Source organism: Nomascus leucogenys, chromosome 8 (assembly GCF_006542625.1).
Source record: "Nomascus leucogenys isolate Asia chromosome 8, Asia_NLE_v1, whole genome shotgun sequence".
NCBI lineage: Eukaryota > Metazoa > Chordata > Mammalia > Primates > Hylobatidae > Nomascus > Nomascus leucogenys.
The window spans coordinates 30,266,350-30,285,306 of record NC_044388.1 but is presented as its reverse complement, the minus strand read 5'-3'; the positions used below and the strand labels follow the sequence as shown (position 1 = coordinate 30,285,306).

The window sequence follows — 18,957 nt, the reverse complement described above, 5'->3', positions numbered from 1 at the left end:
TCTCAGGTTCACTGAGAGTTCACTGTGGCCACTGACTCAACAAATAGTTTTGGGGGACCCCCATTAGCATGACGTATTCTGTTCTGAGGTTGAGCAGACTAGAATTGCTCAGGTCAGGCCGGGCACGGTGGTTCACACCTGTAATCCCAACACTTTGGGAGGCTAAGGTGGGCGTATCACAAGGTCAGGAGATCGAGACCATCCTGGCTAATATGGTGAAACCCTGTCTCTATTAAAAAATACAAAAAGTTAGCCGGGCGTTGTGGCGGGCACCTGTAGTCCCAGCTAATCGGGAGGCTGAGGCAGGAGAATGGCGTGAATCCAGGAGGTGGAGCTTGCAGTGAGCTGAGATGGTGCCACTGCACTCCAGCCTGGGTGACAGAGCCAGACTTCATCTCAAAAAAAAAAAGAAAAAAAAAAAGAATTGCTCAGGTCAATTAGGCACATGTGTGGGAAATTAAAGGCAAAAATACAAAGTTCTTACCACCTTCTGTGTTGGAGGGAAAGAAACAAGAAATTCAAGTCAAGGGAAATCTTACGGAGTAAATGTTTGTGTCTCCTCCAAATTCATATGTGAAGCCCTAACCCCCATCGTGATGGTATTAGGAGATGCGGCTCTTGAGATGTAATGAAGGTTAGATGAGGTCATGAGGGTGGGGCCCTGGAATGATGGGATGAACGCTCTTAGTAAATGAGTATTACAGATGTCGATCTCTCGTCTCCACCAGGTGAGCACACATCAAGAAGGTAGCTGTCTGAAAGCCGGGAAGAGAGACCTCATCAAAACTTAACCACGCTGGCACCCTGATCTCAGACACTAAGTCTCCAGAACTGTGAGAAAATAAATGTCTGTTGTTTAAGCCACGCAGTCTGTGGTATTTTGTTATAGAAGACTGACTGAGCAGACTAATGCAAGGATTTTGTATTCCGACTCTGTCATGTGTGACTTTCAGCAATTATTCAACTTTGCTGAGCTTGCAGTTTTCATAGCTGCAAAAGGGGGATAGTAACAGTTTTCTTACAGGAATTAGTAGGGCTGATGTACACATTCTTTCTTTCACCTTCTTTCCTTTTTTGTAGCTAGATATTACACTGATTTGGCTCCGATTTACCCATATGCAACTTGACTTTTCATAGCCTCTATCTGTCCTTGTTTTATGATAGATATTTTGAAACTCCTGCTTACTGCTTCAAATAACTAGATCATTGCTATATGTATTTTTTTTTGCTTAACATTTTTATTATTTTTTACAAATTTAACTGGCAAAGACTGTACTTATCCAGCATGTACAACATGAAGATTTAAACACGTAATCGTGTAATGATGTCCATGGTCAAATTAACACATCCATTGCACCCATGCCATACATTAGATTCCCAGAACTTGCTCATCCTATAACTGATACTTTCTATCCTTTGACCAACATCTCCCCATCCTGCCCACTAACGCCCTGCAGCCCCTGGTAAAGAATGTTCTACTCTCTGCTTCTAGGAGTCTAACTTTTTTAGATTCCACACAGAAGTCAGATCAGGTAGGATTTGTCTATGGCTACAGGAATTTTTTTTTTATTTCAATAGTTTTGGGGGTACAGGTGGTTTCTGGTTACATGGATGAGTTCTTTATTGGTGATTCTGAGATTTTTGTGCACCCACCACCCAAGCAGTGTACACTGTACCCAATGCATAGTCTTTTATACCTCACTCACCTCCTAGCCTTTCCCCAGAAAGTCCACAAAGTCCATTATATCACTCTTAAGCCTTTACATTCTCATAGCTTAGCTCCCACTTATAAGTGAGAACATATAATATTTGATTTTCCTAAGAGATTTAAGTTAGCTTTTTATTTTGGTCTTCCCAATATTATGTTCCCTGTAATGAGCAGAGACATTCAAAATTATCGATCTTGGAGCTCTGGTAAAGTAGTAAGTCCAATCATTTTTTGTCCATCATGGCAGTACTTTTTATTCTTCATAAACATTTTGAAATATGTGCACTAGTTCAATACCTCTTCACTTATCCTCTCATCTCCTTAGTTAACTCAAAGCTCTAATTACTGACATTTGTTCTTCCTGCCTTTTGTTTTATTTTTTTAAACATTGCAGGATTCCTTCCTCTCCCCACAGCTCTTGTTTTGGAATTGTCCTCGTTCTTTCAAGTCCAGCTGCAGTAAGCGCCTCTGTGAAGTTGTCTCTGGTGTGGTCCTGCCAAATTGTACTCATAATGGCCTCCATCTCCACCTAAGTTATTGCAAAAGACATTATTTTGTTTCTTTTTATGAGTAAGTAATATTCCATGATGCATATATACCACAACTTATCCACTCATTGGTCAATGGACACTTAGGTGGGTTTCATATCTTTGCTATTGCAAATTGTGCTGCTATAAACATGCATGTGCATGTGTCTTTTTCACACAATGACTTATTTTCCTTTGGGTAGATGCCCAGGAGTGGAATTGCTGGATTGAATGGTAGTTCTACTTTTAGTTCTTTAAACATTTTTCATAGTCATCGTACTAATAATTTGCATTCCCTGTTTTTCATACTGTTTTTCATAGTCGTCGTACTAATAATTTGCATTCCCCCAGCAGTGTAACAATGTTCCCCTTTCACCACATCCATGCCCACATCTATTGTTTTTTGACTTTTTAATTATGGTACGGCTATATGTATTTTAATTACAGTATCAAGTATTTGGGGTCCACCCTCCGTCTCTGCTTCCCTCTGTCCCTTCCTTCTTCTCTTCCTCCTTCACTTTTTATTAGTCATTTACTTGTTTCCCATTTCCCTGAATGAAAGTGATTCATAAAATCGGCCTCTCCAGGAGATGCTGCTTTCACTTCCATTTACATAACATTTCCTTAGTGTGGTCCTAAATAGTTGTACAAGTCACATGCTGTGCCCTGTGGGGAGGGTATGAAATGAATAAGACTCCTCTGAGCCTGTAGAGATTTCTATTGTGTGGGTGGGGGTGAGTGGGACATAATTTTTTTTTTTTTTTTTTTTGAGACAGAGTCCCACTCTGTTGCCCAGGCTGGAGTGCAGTGGTGCGATCTTGGCTCACTGCAACCTCTGCCTCCCGGGTTCAAGCGATTCTCCTGCCTCAGCCTCCAGAGTAGCTGGGACTACAGGCGTGCACCACCACGCCCAGCTAATTTTTGTATTTTTAGTAGAGATGGGGTTTTATCATGTTGGTCAGGCTGGTCTCAAACTCCTGATCTCGTGATCCACCCGTCTCAGCCTCCCCCAGTGCTGGGATTACAGGTGTGAGCCACTGCGCCCAGCCGGGACATACATTTAAATAAGCATAACACAAGAATCCCCCTAGAAGGTGGGCTCCTGGGGGTAGGGTGCTTGCTTCTCTAGTTCACTGCCATAGTCCTAGCCGATCCCAGTGCCTGGAACATAACAGCAGCTTCCCAAGGATTTGTGAGCTGCATTCCTAACTCAATGTACAAAGTGATAAAATCCTCAAAAGAAACTCAAGAGGAGCATGAAAAGAATGAGTACAATTTGGCAGGACCACACCAGAGACAACTTCACAGAGGCGCTTACTGCAGCTGGACTTGAAAGAACGAGGACAATTCCAAAACAAGAGCTGTGGGGAGAGGAAGGAATCCTGCAATGTTTAAAAAAATAAAACAAAAGGCAGGAAGAACAAATGTCAGTAATTAGAGCTTTGAGTTAACTAAGGAGATGAGAGGATAAGTGAAGAGATATTGAACTAGTGCACGTATTCCAAAATGTTTATGAAGAATAAAAAGTACCGCCATGATGCATAAAAAATGATTGGACTTACTACTTTACCAGAGCTCCAAGATCGATAATTTTGAATGTCTCTGCTCATTACAGGGAACATAATATTGGGAAGACCAAAATAAAAAGCTAACTTAAATCTCCTTGCACAGGATTTAAATACATTCGAGTCATTTCCAAAGAGTCATTCCGGGTGGTGAGAAGGTTGGTAGAGATGTGATGTATTAAAAAATAGGGTCAGAAGTGGAAGAGACCAAAGAGGTCGTCTAGAACAATTCCTACATACAATGGACTGGGTTAGGAAACTGAGGCACTGAGATATTTGACTAAGGACAAATAGCTACAGAGTGGTAATACTGGGACTAGAATCCAATGCTCCAATTCTTGTGTTTCACATTAACTTTGGATCATAAACATATGATTTCTAGAACACTGATCCCTGGCTAAACCAATGTGCCAGGTACATTGTTGCCAAATTTATAGGGCGTGGAGCTTTACTTTATTATTTTAAGGAATTATTGAGTTATAAGAGTTACTTTTAAAAAAGTATTTAGTTTATGACATGATTGGTCACATTTATGTATTTGGTGCAAAGTCCTTGGTTAGGAACCAAATCTCCAATCGCAACATGCTTTGGGAAAATGTATTCCATTTTATAATGTGGTTTCTATAAACATACTTAATAATAAAAAGGGGGAATGATTTATAATGAATAAATATCAAGTAAGCAGTGCAAAGAGTAAGTGAGCTACAGGGGCTTAGGGAAGTGGGGGGACAGAGATTGGCAGAGCAGCTAGAGATGGCAATGGTACCCTCACATACTTCTGAGGCTGCAATGTGGAGTCACCGAAATGTTGACATCCCAGTGCAAACCATGAGCAGGAGAAAAGGTGGGCTGTAGTCAAACAGTGGTGGACCCTGACAGGCGAACTAATGGTTTAGCTATGGGAAAAGGTGTAGTATTCATATCCTTTGGTAGGACAGAATCCCAAGACACTGGAAAGACAAAGAGCTTAGGTGACGACAAAGAGTGGTTTTCCTGTTCTGTGGGATCACCCGTGCCATGAAACCACCATAGACGTGGTGAGTATAATTTGTGGTAAGATGCTTTTTTTTCCTCAGCCCCCAACTGTTCGAGTGAACACATTCTGCAAAGTTCTCCAGCTTCCTGTGTCAGGGCTCTGCTAGGCCTGTGGGCTGCACTATTTCTAGGACATGGTGAATCCAGACAGGTTCAGCCCTATGATTTCTTTTTTTTTTTTGAGATGGAGTCTCACTCTGTTACCCAGGCTGGAGTGCAATGGCACAATCTTGGCTCACTGCAACCTCCGCCTCCCAGGTTCAAGGGATTCTCCTGCCTCGGCCTCCTGAGTAATGGGACTATAGGCGCGTGCCACCTCGCCCAGCTAATTTTGGTATTTTTATTAGAGACGGGGTTTCACTGTGTTAGCCAGGATGGTCTCAATCTCCTGACCTCGTGATCCGTCAACCTCGGCCTCCCAAAGTGCTGGGGTTACAGGTGTGAGCCACCACGCCTGGCCTTAGCCCTATGTTTTCAAGAGGGATGGGGGTCAGGTCACAGAGAAAATGCAAGATGAGAAAACATAATTTCCACTAGATTCCAGAGAAAGTATCAGTGTCTAAGAGGATATGGAAATGAGAACTTCTCAGCAGCTCAGAAATATCAGGTTGTTAAGCAACAGAGGATAAGAAGGAAGAGGTGTCTGCATAAAAACAGAAAGGCCTTTGATTATTTTTTATTATTATTATTATTTTTTAGAGAGACAAAGTCTTACTAAGCTGCCCATGCTGGTCAGTTTTGAACTCCTGGGCTCAAGTGATCCTCCTGACTTGGCCTCCCAAAGTGCTGGGATTACAGGCCTGAGCCACCATACCCAGCCAGGTCTTTGATTCTTAAGAATAGTCACAGGGGCCGGGCGCGATGGCTCACGCCTGTAATCCCACCACTTTGGGAGGCCGAGATGGGCGGATCACGAGGTCAGGAGATCGAGACCATCCTGGCTAACACGGTGAAACCCCGTCTCTACTAAAAATACAAAAAAAATTAGCCGGGCGTGGTGGCGGGCGCCTATAGTCCCAGCTACTCAGGAGGCTGAGGCAGGAGAATGGCGTGAACCCGGGAGGCAGAGCTTGCAGTGAGCCAAGATCGCGCCACTGCACTCCAGCCTGGGCGACAGAGCGAGACTCCGTCTCAAAAAAAAATAGTCACAGGGATCTCAGTAGTGCGCACACTGGGCAAGCCAGGAAAATCAGCCTGCGGAAGGCCCCAGCAGTAATCTGACTTTGCACTGGAGGCTCTGGCTTCCCTAATTATCTCTAAAATGGGCACATCCTGCCCTAATACTAGAGTTGGAAACTACCTGAGAACAGGAAGGCCACAGAGTCACTCCTGTCTGGTGCAAAGGGGCCAGTGTGAACTCTGTGCAGCATCAGTGATGACTCAACTCACCACATCCTTCCTGTCCAGCACCTCCAGGATGTTGCTCAGAAGCTGCGAGCTTGCCTCATGGTCAGGCTTGCTGGAGTTGTCATCTAACTGGCCGCTGAGCTGGTCAGTCAGCAGCGGCAGCAGCACTTCTCTGCACTCTGAGAAGGAAAACACAGACAGCTCACACGCAGCAGTGCCACCTCCTGAACTGCCTGTCTCCTTCCTGCAACTCTCCCTCGGCCAGTACCAGTAGCTCTAAGCTCTGCAATCAGCCCTGCGGGGATGCAGCCCCTCCAGCCACCCAGGAACACCTGGTTTTAGGCGTGGACCTTGTACAGGGAGCAGATGAATGAATTAAAAAAAAAAAAAAGACCCTTCTCACAGGTAAAGGTGAGAACTTAGCAAAATGTTTAAATTATTTAACAATTTCTCTAGCTTTTCAAAATGCCAACCTAATACATGAAATTAAGGTCATATGAAACAAATAAAACCAAGCAAGTTATAGATTTTTTTTCAAATTTTTTTTCACCTAATGGAGAAAATTTACTAAAAGAAGTTCCTATAAATACTGAGCTTCCCTAGTACATTTCAATGACATTCTGCTCATGTCTGTGCTGGCGTGTGGATTTCAGAAAGTAAGGTATGACCTATTATGTCCTCTGAGATCTTGCTATTGTAACACATTTTATAATGAGTTCAGGTACTCTGAATGCTACAGAAATGACTGTTAACAGTGATCACACTCTAATTAGAACTATCGAGTGCATGCTTGCTCTTCTGCCCAAACACCTTATCTTTACTATCTCAATTACTTTTTCTGTATCCTTAAAAAGTTATCAAAGCATATTAAAATGTTTAGTAATAATTTGCTTTAGTAATAAATGTTTTCTACTTATGAGCATTCACTAACCTTTTGCAGGCATTACCTCTACCTCCAATTGTGTCTTAGGAACATTTGCAATCTCAAAGTGCAAACTCATAGGGTCAGAAAATATCAGAGCCCAAGGAGGCTACTGATGTGATCTAGTTCAAGTCCTTCCTTCCACAGAACTGGAAGCTGAGACTTAGAGAAGGCCACTCATTTGTCCAGTTACATAACTAGCCAGGGGCAAAGCCAGGAAGGTTCTCCCACCAACAATCCACTTAACTTGTTCAACATTGAGGAGTCCTGCTGGTCTTCAGATCTCCAGGCAATATACATACATAACATGACGTCACACTCTGGGAGCCCCTGACCAGGTAGTTAGCCCCAAAAGAAGTGTCTGTGGCTGCCTCACTCTAGCAAGTCTTGAGTTTATTGGGAAGGCCCAGGTGCTGGACCTCCTTTTTATATCAGCTTTGGGACAGAAACCCTTGGTGGCTATTTGCTAGACTCTACTACAAAATGAAAAGTATTTTATCAGTGTAAGAGTTTTTCCCCTCCATGCCCCACTCCTCTCCCAGCAGAATACTAGTAATCTGGCTTCTGCCAGCCTACCCCCTAAAGAAAAGTCTTGGCCAGGCACAGTAGCTCATGCCTATAATCCCAGCAGTCTGGGAGGCCAAGGTGGGTGGATCACCTGAGGTCAGGAGTTTGAGACCAGCTGGCCAACATGGTGAAACCCTGGCTCTACTAAAATTACAAAAAAAATTAGCCGGGCATGGTGGTGCACACCTGTAGTCCCAGCTACTTGGGAGGCTGAGGCAGGAGAATTGCTTGAACCTGGGAGGTGGAGGTTGCAGTGAGCCAAGTTCATGCCGCTGCATTCCAGCCTGGGCGACAGAGCGAGACTCCATCTCAAAAAAAAAAGAAAAGAAAAAAGAAAAAAGAAGAAAAGGCTTGCTTTATCATGTCTGCCAATTACCCTGGTGTAAATACTTCCACCATGGTCAATTTCCAGCTACTAATGGGATATCACTGAATGTGGGGTTGAGAAGGGATGCATGTAACCAGCTCTCCTGTGGGATCAGCACATTGCTGTTTCCCTGTCCCCTGGTTTTTAAGGTCATGCAATAAGTATAGATTAAAGAAGAAGAATTTCTTTTAAAAGGGTCATCTTTTTCCTACTTGCTTGTTACTTTCCTGAGGCTCCTGTTTTAAAAGACAAAATTCTCTAATTAATGAACCACTTGCAGATTGTTCTAAAGATTAAGGAACACATGATTTTGCTCTTTTAGGAACTGTTGGAAATACCAAGCTGACTTTAGATTCTCCTTAAAACCGCTCTCCCAGGAGGTCCTTACATACCAACAAACAACTGGCAAGAATATTAATGACATTTTTAAAAAAGAAAAGTCAAGTGCTGACTGGGCACGGTAACTTATGCCTGTAATCCCAGTACTTTGGGAGGCCAAGTCGGGCAGATCACTTGAGGTCAGGAGTTTGAGGCCAGCCTGGCCAACATTGTGAAATCCCATCTCTACCAAAATACAAAAAAAAAAAAAAAAATTAGCTGGGTGTGGTGGTGTGCACCTGTAATCCCAGCTACTCAGGAGGCTGAGGCAGGAGAATCACTTGAACCTGGGAAGCAGAGATTGCAGGGAGCCGAGACAGTGCCACTGCACTCCAGCCTAGGTGAGAGAGTGAGACTCCGTCTTAAAAAACAAACAAACAAGCCAGACGCGGTGACTCACACCTGTAATCCCAGCACTTTGGGAGGCCCAGGTGGGCGGATCACGAGGTCAGGAGATAAAGACCATCTTGGCTAACACGGTGAAACCCCGTCTCTACTAAAAATAATAATAAAAAAAATTTGCCAGGCATGGTGGCAGGTATCTTGTAGTCCCAGCTACTCGGGAGGCTAAGGTAGGAGAATCGCTTGAACCTGAGAGGCGGAGGTTGCAGTGAGCTGAGATTGCACCACTGCACTCCAGGCTGGGTGACAGAATGAGACTCCATCTCAAAAAACAAACAAACAAACAAACAACAAAACTCAAGTGTTAGCTGCAGAAATGGGGCTGGCATCTCAGCATGCAGCAGCTTGTTTTAGTTTTTTGAGATGCAGTCTTGTTCTGTCACCCAGGCTGGAGTGCAATGCTGCAATCTCAGCTCACTGCAACCTCATGCAGCAATTTTTGAAGGAGACTTACCTGACTGTTGAAAAAGAGTGCTCTCTACTATCTTGGTCATGCAGTTAAGTTTCTGCCGAACCAGCTGGTTGTCAGGAATGCTTTGAATGAATTTGCAGAAGAGCACGCTGGGAGAGAAACCTCAGGGTTAGTAGTGTCTTCGTTCTGCCAAATTGAAGGCATCATTATAAACTTTTCTCCTCCACTCTGAGATTTGGGCATGGAGAGATTTACCTGGAAAACTATAAAATGACCTGAGAGTTTATGACATGGCAGCAAGGGAGACTTTATCCTGACTTACTGGAGGGCTCTGCCTTACAGCTGAGTATTTAAATTGCCAAAGAACACCCACGTCCATCATCGCTTTCCAGACCTGTCTTTATGAAAATGGCTTTCTTGGTAACTCCACTCTCATGTTGATTGCAGTCTGACTTTGCACTGCTGGGATACTTAGGGGTAGGGCTGGAAGCATGTCATTATACACTATCTTTTGTAATCGATTTTATGTCTGCATGTCTTGTTTTCCCAGAGAAAGTGCAAACCTCTCTCAGGGCAGGTTTTGGATGTTCTTTTGCATCTTCCACAGAACTGAGCACAAAAAGGTATTCAGTTAATACTTCTTAGAAAAATAAAAGCCAGGTGTAGCAGCCCAGGCTCCAGCCAAGCAGGGGAGCTGTTTCTGTTAGAGTTAAGGAATAAAATTTTGTTTTGCTATTTACCTGAGCTCAACAGGATCAAATACAAGTTTGACGTCATTAATTATGCTAGGAAGGTACTTCAAAGCTGCCCCCTGTAAGAAAAACACCAAAGGCAAATTCACTTGCCAGGCAAGACAAATACAGCATTTGCTGCTTGATCCCAGGAAGAAAAGGCTGTGCTTGGAACTTATACAGGGAACTGCACACAGATACCCTTACAATGAAAAGGAAAGCGGGCATTGCTCTACACGATCTCCTAAAATGCTTTTCCTGAAGATGCCAGGGGGTACAGCTTTCTGGTTTCTACTGCCAGCAGGCTCTGTCCACTTGGAGTTTATTTCTCTGCCTAAGGAAATGGTTAAATTCTTAAAAGTCTCTCTTGCAACATGGCCATAAAGAGCAAAAAATAAATATTAATAGTAAAGGTCACATTTGAGTCTTCAGGGATTAGTTATTTCATATTTTTTAAAAAAATTATGACAGTAAAGATGGTGACTTTGCACTTCTGGGTAAAATGAGGGACAAAAAATAAAAAATTGTCACCTGTAGTAGCATTGGGATCAGTTTGCTGAAATCATGGGGTCAAACAGGGTTCACAATGGCCTTTCGAGGGATGTCTAATTGGGTAGCTTGTCTTTGGCAAATTGACATTTGAAAATACAAGCATCTGTAGAAGTTAAAATGGATTTGTTTTTTTTCCTTTATTTTCTGTAAATCATACTAAAATTCATAAGCTATCCAGGAACCATGATTCGTTTTGTTTCTCCCTCATGATGGCCAATTCTAAGTGGTCCCAAAACATCCTTACCACAGCCTAAGAAGAGTTACCCATGATGACGCCAGGCTGACCTTGATCTTGACGGCTTCCTCCAGAGGCCTGTCCATCAGCATATTGAAAGCAAGAAATAACTGGCGAATTGAATTATTAAACTCATCTCCATCTTTGCTCTGGCCATAAAATCTTAATAGGAAAAAGAGAAAAGCAGTTGGACTTTCCATTGTTAAAAGAAATTTTAAAATAATTTTGTTGCCTCCCTCACTTCTCCTTCACTGTATCACCCTAATAATTCTGAATCACCTAATTAAGCCCCAGTCATCTGAAGTTTCAGGCAATGGGTTAGAGAAGCCACTCAACCTGGAAAGGCTCTGATCCCCAACCCAGCCTACAAAACCATTTGTTCCAGTCTAGCCACTGAACTGCCCGTGCCGATGCTGGCCTGCTCTACCACAAGGGCCTTCCAGGACAAGACCCCTTAGTCTTCACTGATACGTGCTTGCCTTAATTTAAGTACTCTACTTGTCTCCAAAAGATCTGTCCATCAACTCAAAAGTGGGTTCTTTCTCGTAAGTAGAAATCAAGAGATATTTGGGCACTTTCCAAGAAACACAAAAGTCCCAAATGAAAGTGCATATGCACATATAAGGGGTGGCAATTTCACCACTAACTGGTCAAGAATAGGATGGCTTGAATTCAGAATTTCATGCACACACTCAAACACACACACGTACATTTAAATTCGTCTCCTCCATTCACCTATACCTTATATAGTACCCAAATAATAGGAACTTCACTGAGATCGTTAATCAGAGGGTTAATGGTAATTCTCAATTCATCCATTTTACAGAACTAGAAGAGAACTTTATTTGCAATGTAGTCCCCAAAGTGTCTCACAATTAGCACACCTACAACAGAACTCGCTTGATTTCCCTGCTCAACTCTAACTATTCCAAATGTCAGCAAACAGCATCACCTTGAACCTGGATCCACCCCAAACCTAGATGTTATCCATGCTCCTTCCCTTTCTGTCATTGCCCCATCAAACCCAACAGCAAATCCTATGAGCTCGAATCAGTCCATTCTCTCCATCTGCCTCTGAGATGGGGCTGGAGTATCTCATACTCGAACCACAATGGCCTCTTAAAGTGGTCACTGGCTTCTACCCTTAGCCTTCGATAATCCATTTTCCATGTGGGAGATGAGATGATCATTTAAAATATAAGCCAGATTTTATTACTTCTCTAGTTGTCCCCCAGTGGCTTCCCACTACACTTGGAATAAAATCCAAGCTCCTCACTATGGCCTACAAGGCCCCACATCATTTATTATTTGCTGAACACTCCCGCTCTCTCTCCCGACACTGGGTTCTCGTTACTCCTCACACATCCACATTTGGTGCCCCATAGGTCCCTGCCTGGGGCAGGTCCTGCTCCCACTAACTCTTACCTGACATCTCTGGAGGCCACTTCTTCATCTTTCAGTCTCAGCTCACATGATGCCACCTCCTCCTCCGCCCAGCTCAGCTCGGGCAGCCTTCCCTGTTGGCTCCACCACTCCAACACTGCCCTCATTTACAGGGTGATTTCTCTACTGTTTGCCTCCCTGAACTCCATGGAACCCACAGACACTAACACAGTGGGAGCCTGGTCACATATGCTGCAAAAGCCCTGCACCAATGCAGAACACTTGGCACTCTACATATGTGACTTTATTTTTTTTTTTAAGTACTAATGATAGGGAGCTAAGGGATTAAGATCAAGCTTCTCAACATCTTATTGGGGGCAATTTAAAATTTTTTCTTGGTGTTTTGCTGATTGAGGTGAACTCCAGCCAGGTAATGAGCTCATAAGAGAGATTTAAGCTCTGATGAAGGCAACAAAGGACCAGGGACCAGGTGACATTCCACTGCAGCCACCAGACATGGCCAGTGCACTGAAGTGACCACTAAATCTAAGCAACCAGAGGACGCACATTGCCAGCCTCTTCCCCAGCTCAGGTTCTTCTTTAATAACATATAAGGGAAAAGTAACCACACGCAGGCCGTCACACACAGGTGTAATGAAGCAACTCTCCTAGTCAATTTCATAGGTCCTCTGTCACCCTAATCTTTCGTTTTCCACATTCACCATCCTTTACTGTCTTATCTGGTGTCTAGAATGAGGACTCTGATGTACTTCGACAAATGAAGAGGAAATGAACTAGTGAACCATCCATAAGAAAATACATTTTAATTTCACACTCAGGTTTTCTTTCTGTGGTTTAAAGGTGATACTGATTTTTGGACATCAGGGTTTACTATACAAACAAACTTTTGGGTAAGAGAATGTTCCCTTGGTAGAACACTCCATACCCCAAACATTCTGAATATATGGAAATGTACCATAACTGGAAAATATAATGAACCAACTTTAAAAGAAGACCTTCTTTTTTTTTTTTTTTTTTTTTTTTTGAGATGGTGTCTTGCTCTGTCACCCAGGCTGGAGTGCAGTGGCGCAATCTCAGCTCACTGCAACCTCTGCCTCTCGGGTTCAAGTGATTCTCCTGTCTCAGCCTCCCGAGTAGCTGGGAGTACAGGTGCCCACCAACGCACCTGGCTAATTTTTGTATTTTTAGTAGAGACAGGGTTTCACCATACTGGCCAGGCTGTCTCAAACTCCTGACCTTGTGATCCGCCCGCCTCGGCCTCCCAAAGTGCTGGGATTACAGGCGTGAGCCACCACGCCCGGCCAAAAGACCTTCTGAAAAGAAAGCAAATACAGAGACTGTGCATAAATTATGTGTGGGGAAAATACTGTTTGCTTCCAGCTGGGAAGGAGGAATGGTCATTCAGCCAGATGGGTTTTGTGTTTTTTTTGTTTTTTGAGACAGTCTCGCTCTGTCGCCCAGGCTGGAGTGCAGTGGCATGATATCGGCTCACTGCAAGCTCCACCTCCCAGGTTCACGCCATTCTCCTGCCTCAGCCTCCCCAGCAGCTGGGACTACAGGCACACGCCGCCACACTCGGCTAATTTTTTGTATTTTTAGTAGAGATGGGGTTTCACCATGTTAGCCAGGATGGTCTCAATCTCCTGACCTCATGATCCACCCGCCTCAACCTCCCAAAGTGCCGGGATTACAGGCATGAGCCACCGCGTCAGGCAGCCAGATGGGTTTTAAAGTCATTAAACATTTTTAAAAAACAATTAGAAAGGTATATATTCATTTAAAAATTCAAAAAGAATATATAAAATAGCAAATAAAAAATATAATAATAAATATAACTAAAATGCTGAAAGAATAAAAATACAAAGAATGAAAAAATAAATTACAACCCTGTCACCTGAAGTTTTTGTACTACTGACATTTCAGACTGGGCACAGTGGCTCGTGCCTGTATTTCTAGCACTTTGGGAGGTGGAGATGGGCAGGTCCCTTGAGCCCAGGAGTTTGAGACCAGACTGGGTAACACAGAGAGACCCCGTCTCTACAAAAAATATAAACATTAGCTGGGCATGGTGGTGCACGCCTTTGGTCCTAGCTACTTGCGGGGGTAAGGTTGGAGGATCACTTAAGCCTGGGAAGCACAGTGCAGTGACCTGAGATCGTGCCACTGCACTCTCACCTGGGCGACAGAGCCAGACCCTGTCTCAAAAACAAAAAGAAAAAACCCTAAAAAACTCTAAAGAAACAACAACAAAAAACCACTTTAGCATGTTACCTATCCAGTCTTCTTTACTATACATATTTCAAATCTGTATTATTTTAAAAGGAAGATCATACTGTACTCATGCTTAATACCTTTATCATTTAAGAATCTATCGGGCTGGGCACAGTGGCTCACGTCTGTAATCCCAGCACTTTGGGAGGCCAAGGTTGGGGGATCACAAGGTCAGGAGATCGAGACCATCCTGGCTAACATGTGAAACCTCATCTCTACTAAAAATGCAAAAAAATTAGCTGGGCCTGGTGGTATGTGCCTGTAGTCCCAGCTACTCGGGAGGCTGTAGCAAGAGAATCACTTGAACCTGTGAGATGGAGGCTGCAGTGAGCCAAGATCACACCACTGCACTCCAGCCTGGGCAACAGAGTGAGACTCCATTTCAAAAAAAAAAAAAAAAAAAAAGAATCTATCATGGTCCTCTTTCCTCATTAACATACCCCTACATTTGAACTGAATGTGCATACTTTCACATTAATTTTTGTCATACCTGATAGATTTTTTTTTCCATTAGATAAATTTCTAGATGAGGTATTACTGGAAAAATGTGACACTTTTTCCTTTTCCTTAAAAATTTTCTTTTTTGTTTTTATTCAGACTATCTATTTCTATCCTGAAGAATTTATATCTCCATTAGCATCAAAATTGAAATACAGGACCAATTTTTGCCCAATCTCATCAAAGGACAAAGATGTTTAATCTTTTTCAAATGTATAGGTAAAAGATGGTGTGTGTGTGCATGCACGTGTGTGTGTATCAAAATTCTTTTGATAGTATGAAATTTTTTTAAAAGCTTATTGACCATTTAAGTTTTTCTTTTGTAAATTACCTGTTTTTGTCTTCTATTAGGGCTATTTATCATTCTTTTATTGATTTATAAAAGCTTTAACTGAGATAAGCTATTAACCTTTCATCTGTACTATATGTAACCTTTTTGCAGGTTGTTTGCCTTTAATTTTATTTTTTTCAATAAACAAAGTTTCTTTTAAAAATACATATGCTCAAATCTACAAACCTTTCCTTTCTTCCTTAGAAACAAATTTTAACAGTTTGGAAATACAGCTATTTGTGAAGGGTAGGAAAGTCACCGGGGTTGTGGGTGTTCCCTGCAAAGGTATTTGTTCTTTTGTGGTTTCTTCTATTTTTGATGGAACTGTTATGCCAGAAATCCAAACAGGGAATAATCCTCTCTAGTGCTTAGTTGCCCAGGTAGCTAAGCACAGTGTCAACAAGGAAACACTCATCTCAGGAAACACCTCCCCCGAGACAACTGCTTCTTCTGCTGGCGACAGCAGATCATGATCCTAGATTTGCATACTCAATATTGTCATGAAGTCATCTGCTGCATTAGGTACAATCTTTCCATAGGTATCTGCTTCCCCAAGTCCTATGGTCATTACTGCCCCAGAATTTTGCTGATCTACAAAAACTTCTCATGAGTCTTCTCCAACAGACACACAGCCCAAATCCATCTTCAGCCCTGCAGTTCTGAAATAAGGCAATTCTAAGAACTAACTGCTCACACAGCTCAACACCAGTGTGCAGAGTGAGGGAAAAAGTACACAGAGTGACAGCTGATAATCTAAACATCTTCACTGCAGTTAACATTACCTCAAGTAGAGCACTCGAGATTGGATGATGAATCTAAACAAGTACTTCAAGGCTTTCAATGCAGCAAAAAGCAATTCAGTCTTGCTGGAGTCATCTGCATTAGCCACATAGAAGTTCAGTACCTTGGAGAGTTTCCTTAGAAGAATGAGAAAGAAAAATTAAGCCAATGAGCAACAGGATACTCTGAGGCTTGGGTAAGTTATCTAAGAGGCGAACATGGCATACTGGAAGTAGAAGTCATAACTAACTATATCTTCTAGAATATGCCCTGAACAGCAAAATTAACTCTTTTCCAATTAAGTTTCCTCATCTGCCATCTAGGTTTGGAACTACCCTTCTGCTGAGAAATACTAGAAAAGGTTTCTTTCCCTTTGTGGGATTAAACAGGAGGGCTATGAAATGAAATGGTTGAAGTGACCCAAATTGCTAGGATATTTTAATTTCTGGTATGCAATTCTGACATATTCAGATACTCCCATAAAGAAGGGATTATGCCTGCCTACAGGAGTTGACTTAAAAGAAGCCTAATTCCTTTTATTCTGCCTCAACCCACTGGGATCCATCAATATGGAGCCAGACAGAAACTTTACGGAGTGAAGAAAGAGGAGCTCAATCTGACTCTCCAGAACATTCATGGTTCTAAGCATTCAACAGATAAAGCTGTTCTGGGGTTATAGGTTGCTCTTTGTGTCTTTCTAGAGTTTTTGGGCTAGGAATGGCCTTCATTTTGTGCTATTCCTTAGACTTTGGAGGGCACTGATATTTTAATCTTAAACTTTCCTTCCGGGAATCCTTGAGCTTTCCTAGAATAATAATAATAGTTATTATTATAATAATAGTCATATATAATAATAATAGTTATTATTATTATTTAGACGGAGTCTCATTCTGTCACCCAGGATGGAGTGCAGTGGCGTGATCTCTGCCTCCTGGGTTCAAGCACCTGGCCAAATTATTATTTTTTAAAAAGGAAACATAGAATTGATCAAGTCTTACAAGTAAACCCAGATTACTACCACCTGGAGTGCTGCATTTGGCTCGGTTTGATCACAGTGATGGGATTTCTCATTTGTAGCTACTGCCCACCTGGATGTGAGGCTCCTGGGTGGAACGGCCACTGTCACTGGTGTACTTGCTGACAGGTCAGTGGGCAGCAATCTACATGATGTGGCCTAAGCCACTGTCATAAGAGGATCATCGACCAATCCAGCTACATTCCTATCACTGTTTATCACATTCCGCACAATAACTGGAAGGCAACGGGGTGGGTGTGGCAGGCACATACAATGCCATGGTGAGCTGAGTGCTCTTGGGAGGAATGCGGAGTGGACATCAGTTGCTTTCCTTAGTCAGGGGCCCATAAACCAATGATAGAAGGCAGGTTGCACTACGGAAAAGATAGAGACCACTGCCTCTTATGCAAAAGATGGGAAAATGAAATCTTCTCATATCCTGTAAGTAATACATTTTACAAAGCATTTGTGGTACAGGGTTGAGGGCATGACCTTTTCTTCTATCAAACTTGGTCTTGTTTAATTCATGGTTTGATCTCCTTGATGTTCCACGCCAATCCCACTGACATTCAACCTCTGAGATCCTGAGTTGAGTCATTTGTTATTGATGTTGCTCGATTTTTTTTTTTTTTTTAGATACAAAGTCTTGCTCTGTCACTCAGGCTGGAGTGCAATGGCATGATCACAGCTCACTGCAGCCTTGACCTCCCTGTGCTTAAGCAATCCTCTCGCCTAAGCCTCTCGAGTAGCTAGGACTACAGGTGTGAGCCACCACACCTGGCTAACTTTTTAACTTTTTGTAAAGAAAGGTTCTTGTTATGTTGCCTAGGCTGGTCTTGAATTCCTGGCGTCAAGCAATCCTCCCACCTTAGCCCCACAAAGTGCTGGAGTTGCAGGTATGAGCAACCACGCCTGGCCTATTCTGGATTCTTAAGGAGAGTTCGCCTGATCCAGAAGGAAGGCCCAGATCTTAGCCCCCTTTCCAGAGTTAGAATACTTAGATGGTTCCCTTTTTCCACCAGGATGCTTAGAATAGAGTTCTGCCTTAACAGGCACATTTACTGAACATAGGTCCCTCTCGTTTCTCAACAATCCAGCCCTAAGAGTACAAATCCAAAGATCCAACAACATGTAGTTCCTTCAGATCATACTTACACATATGCCAACGTGGCACTGAAGTGCTTGTAAATGTAGGTTTCAAGTACAGGATTAAAATGCTGGAACTTGATGTCTCCGATCAGTGAAATAATAAATACCTGCCAAAAGTGAAAAATAGAAATAGCAGCACTGCACAATCCCAAGTATTCTGTCAACAAGCTGCATTTTAACATCTCGGTGCCTTCTTTTCTCTCTGGATCTTTTCTGCAGCATTCCCACTCTACTATTCCAGAGCTGATGTCAAGTCTTGAGGATTGTATTTATTTAACATAAATAGACAGACTATTATGTGTCAGGCACTATGTTAAATGCTGTGAAGAAACCAAATCAAGCCAGCATCCTTGGCCTCAGGGAGCTGACTATCTCAAAGACAGGGGAGTTGGTGCCCAGGTAACCTAAGGTGCAGGAGGAAGGAGGCTCTGGAAAGGGTTTTCTCTAATCCAAGCATGCAGCTAACGAAACATTCCATGACAGTTTTCTCCTGTGTACACTATGAGTGCCCCCAGTAACAACTTCAGCAGAGTTTTATCTCCCAATTACCCCTTGTATATTCCCTTGCAGTGTTATCCGGCACGTGACCTAAAATTAGCCACACTACCCTGCTTAAGACAGAGGGGTCAAAAGCAAGGGGCATTTGGGATTTCCATCTATGCCCACTGCCAGCTGCTATGTCCCTCAGGAATTTGTTTCCAGACCTTGTCCCACAGCATCCATAACCACAGTCTCTTTCCCATAAACCCGAGTCCAACCAG

At 42.8% G+C, this 18,957-nt stretch overlaps 1 protein-coding gene across 1 annotated transcript in view; it reads right to left on the bottom strand.

Moving 5' to 3' along the window:
* DOCK5 (dedicator of cytokinesis 5) overlaps nt 1–18,957 on the bottom strand; it is a 234,068-nt gene that overhangs the window by 65,598 nt on the left and 149,513 nt on the right. The window contains exons 21-26 of the mRNA XM_030816990.1: nt 18,203–18,303; nt 16,035–16,169; nt 10,799–10,910; nt 9,971–10,041; nt 9,273–9,379; nt 6,225–6,361 (exon numbers count right to left, since the gene is read on the bottom strand). Of these exons, the coding sequence (XP_030672850.1) occupies nt 6,225–6,361; nt 9,273–9,379; nt 9,971–10,041; nt 10,799–10,910; nt 16,035–16,169; nt 18,203–18,303 (663 nt within the window). The remainder of the gene's footprint in view (nt 1–6,224; nt 6,362–9,272; nt 9,380–9,970; nt 10,042–10,798; nt 10,911–16,034; nt 16,170–18,202; nt 18,304–18,957) is intronic.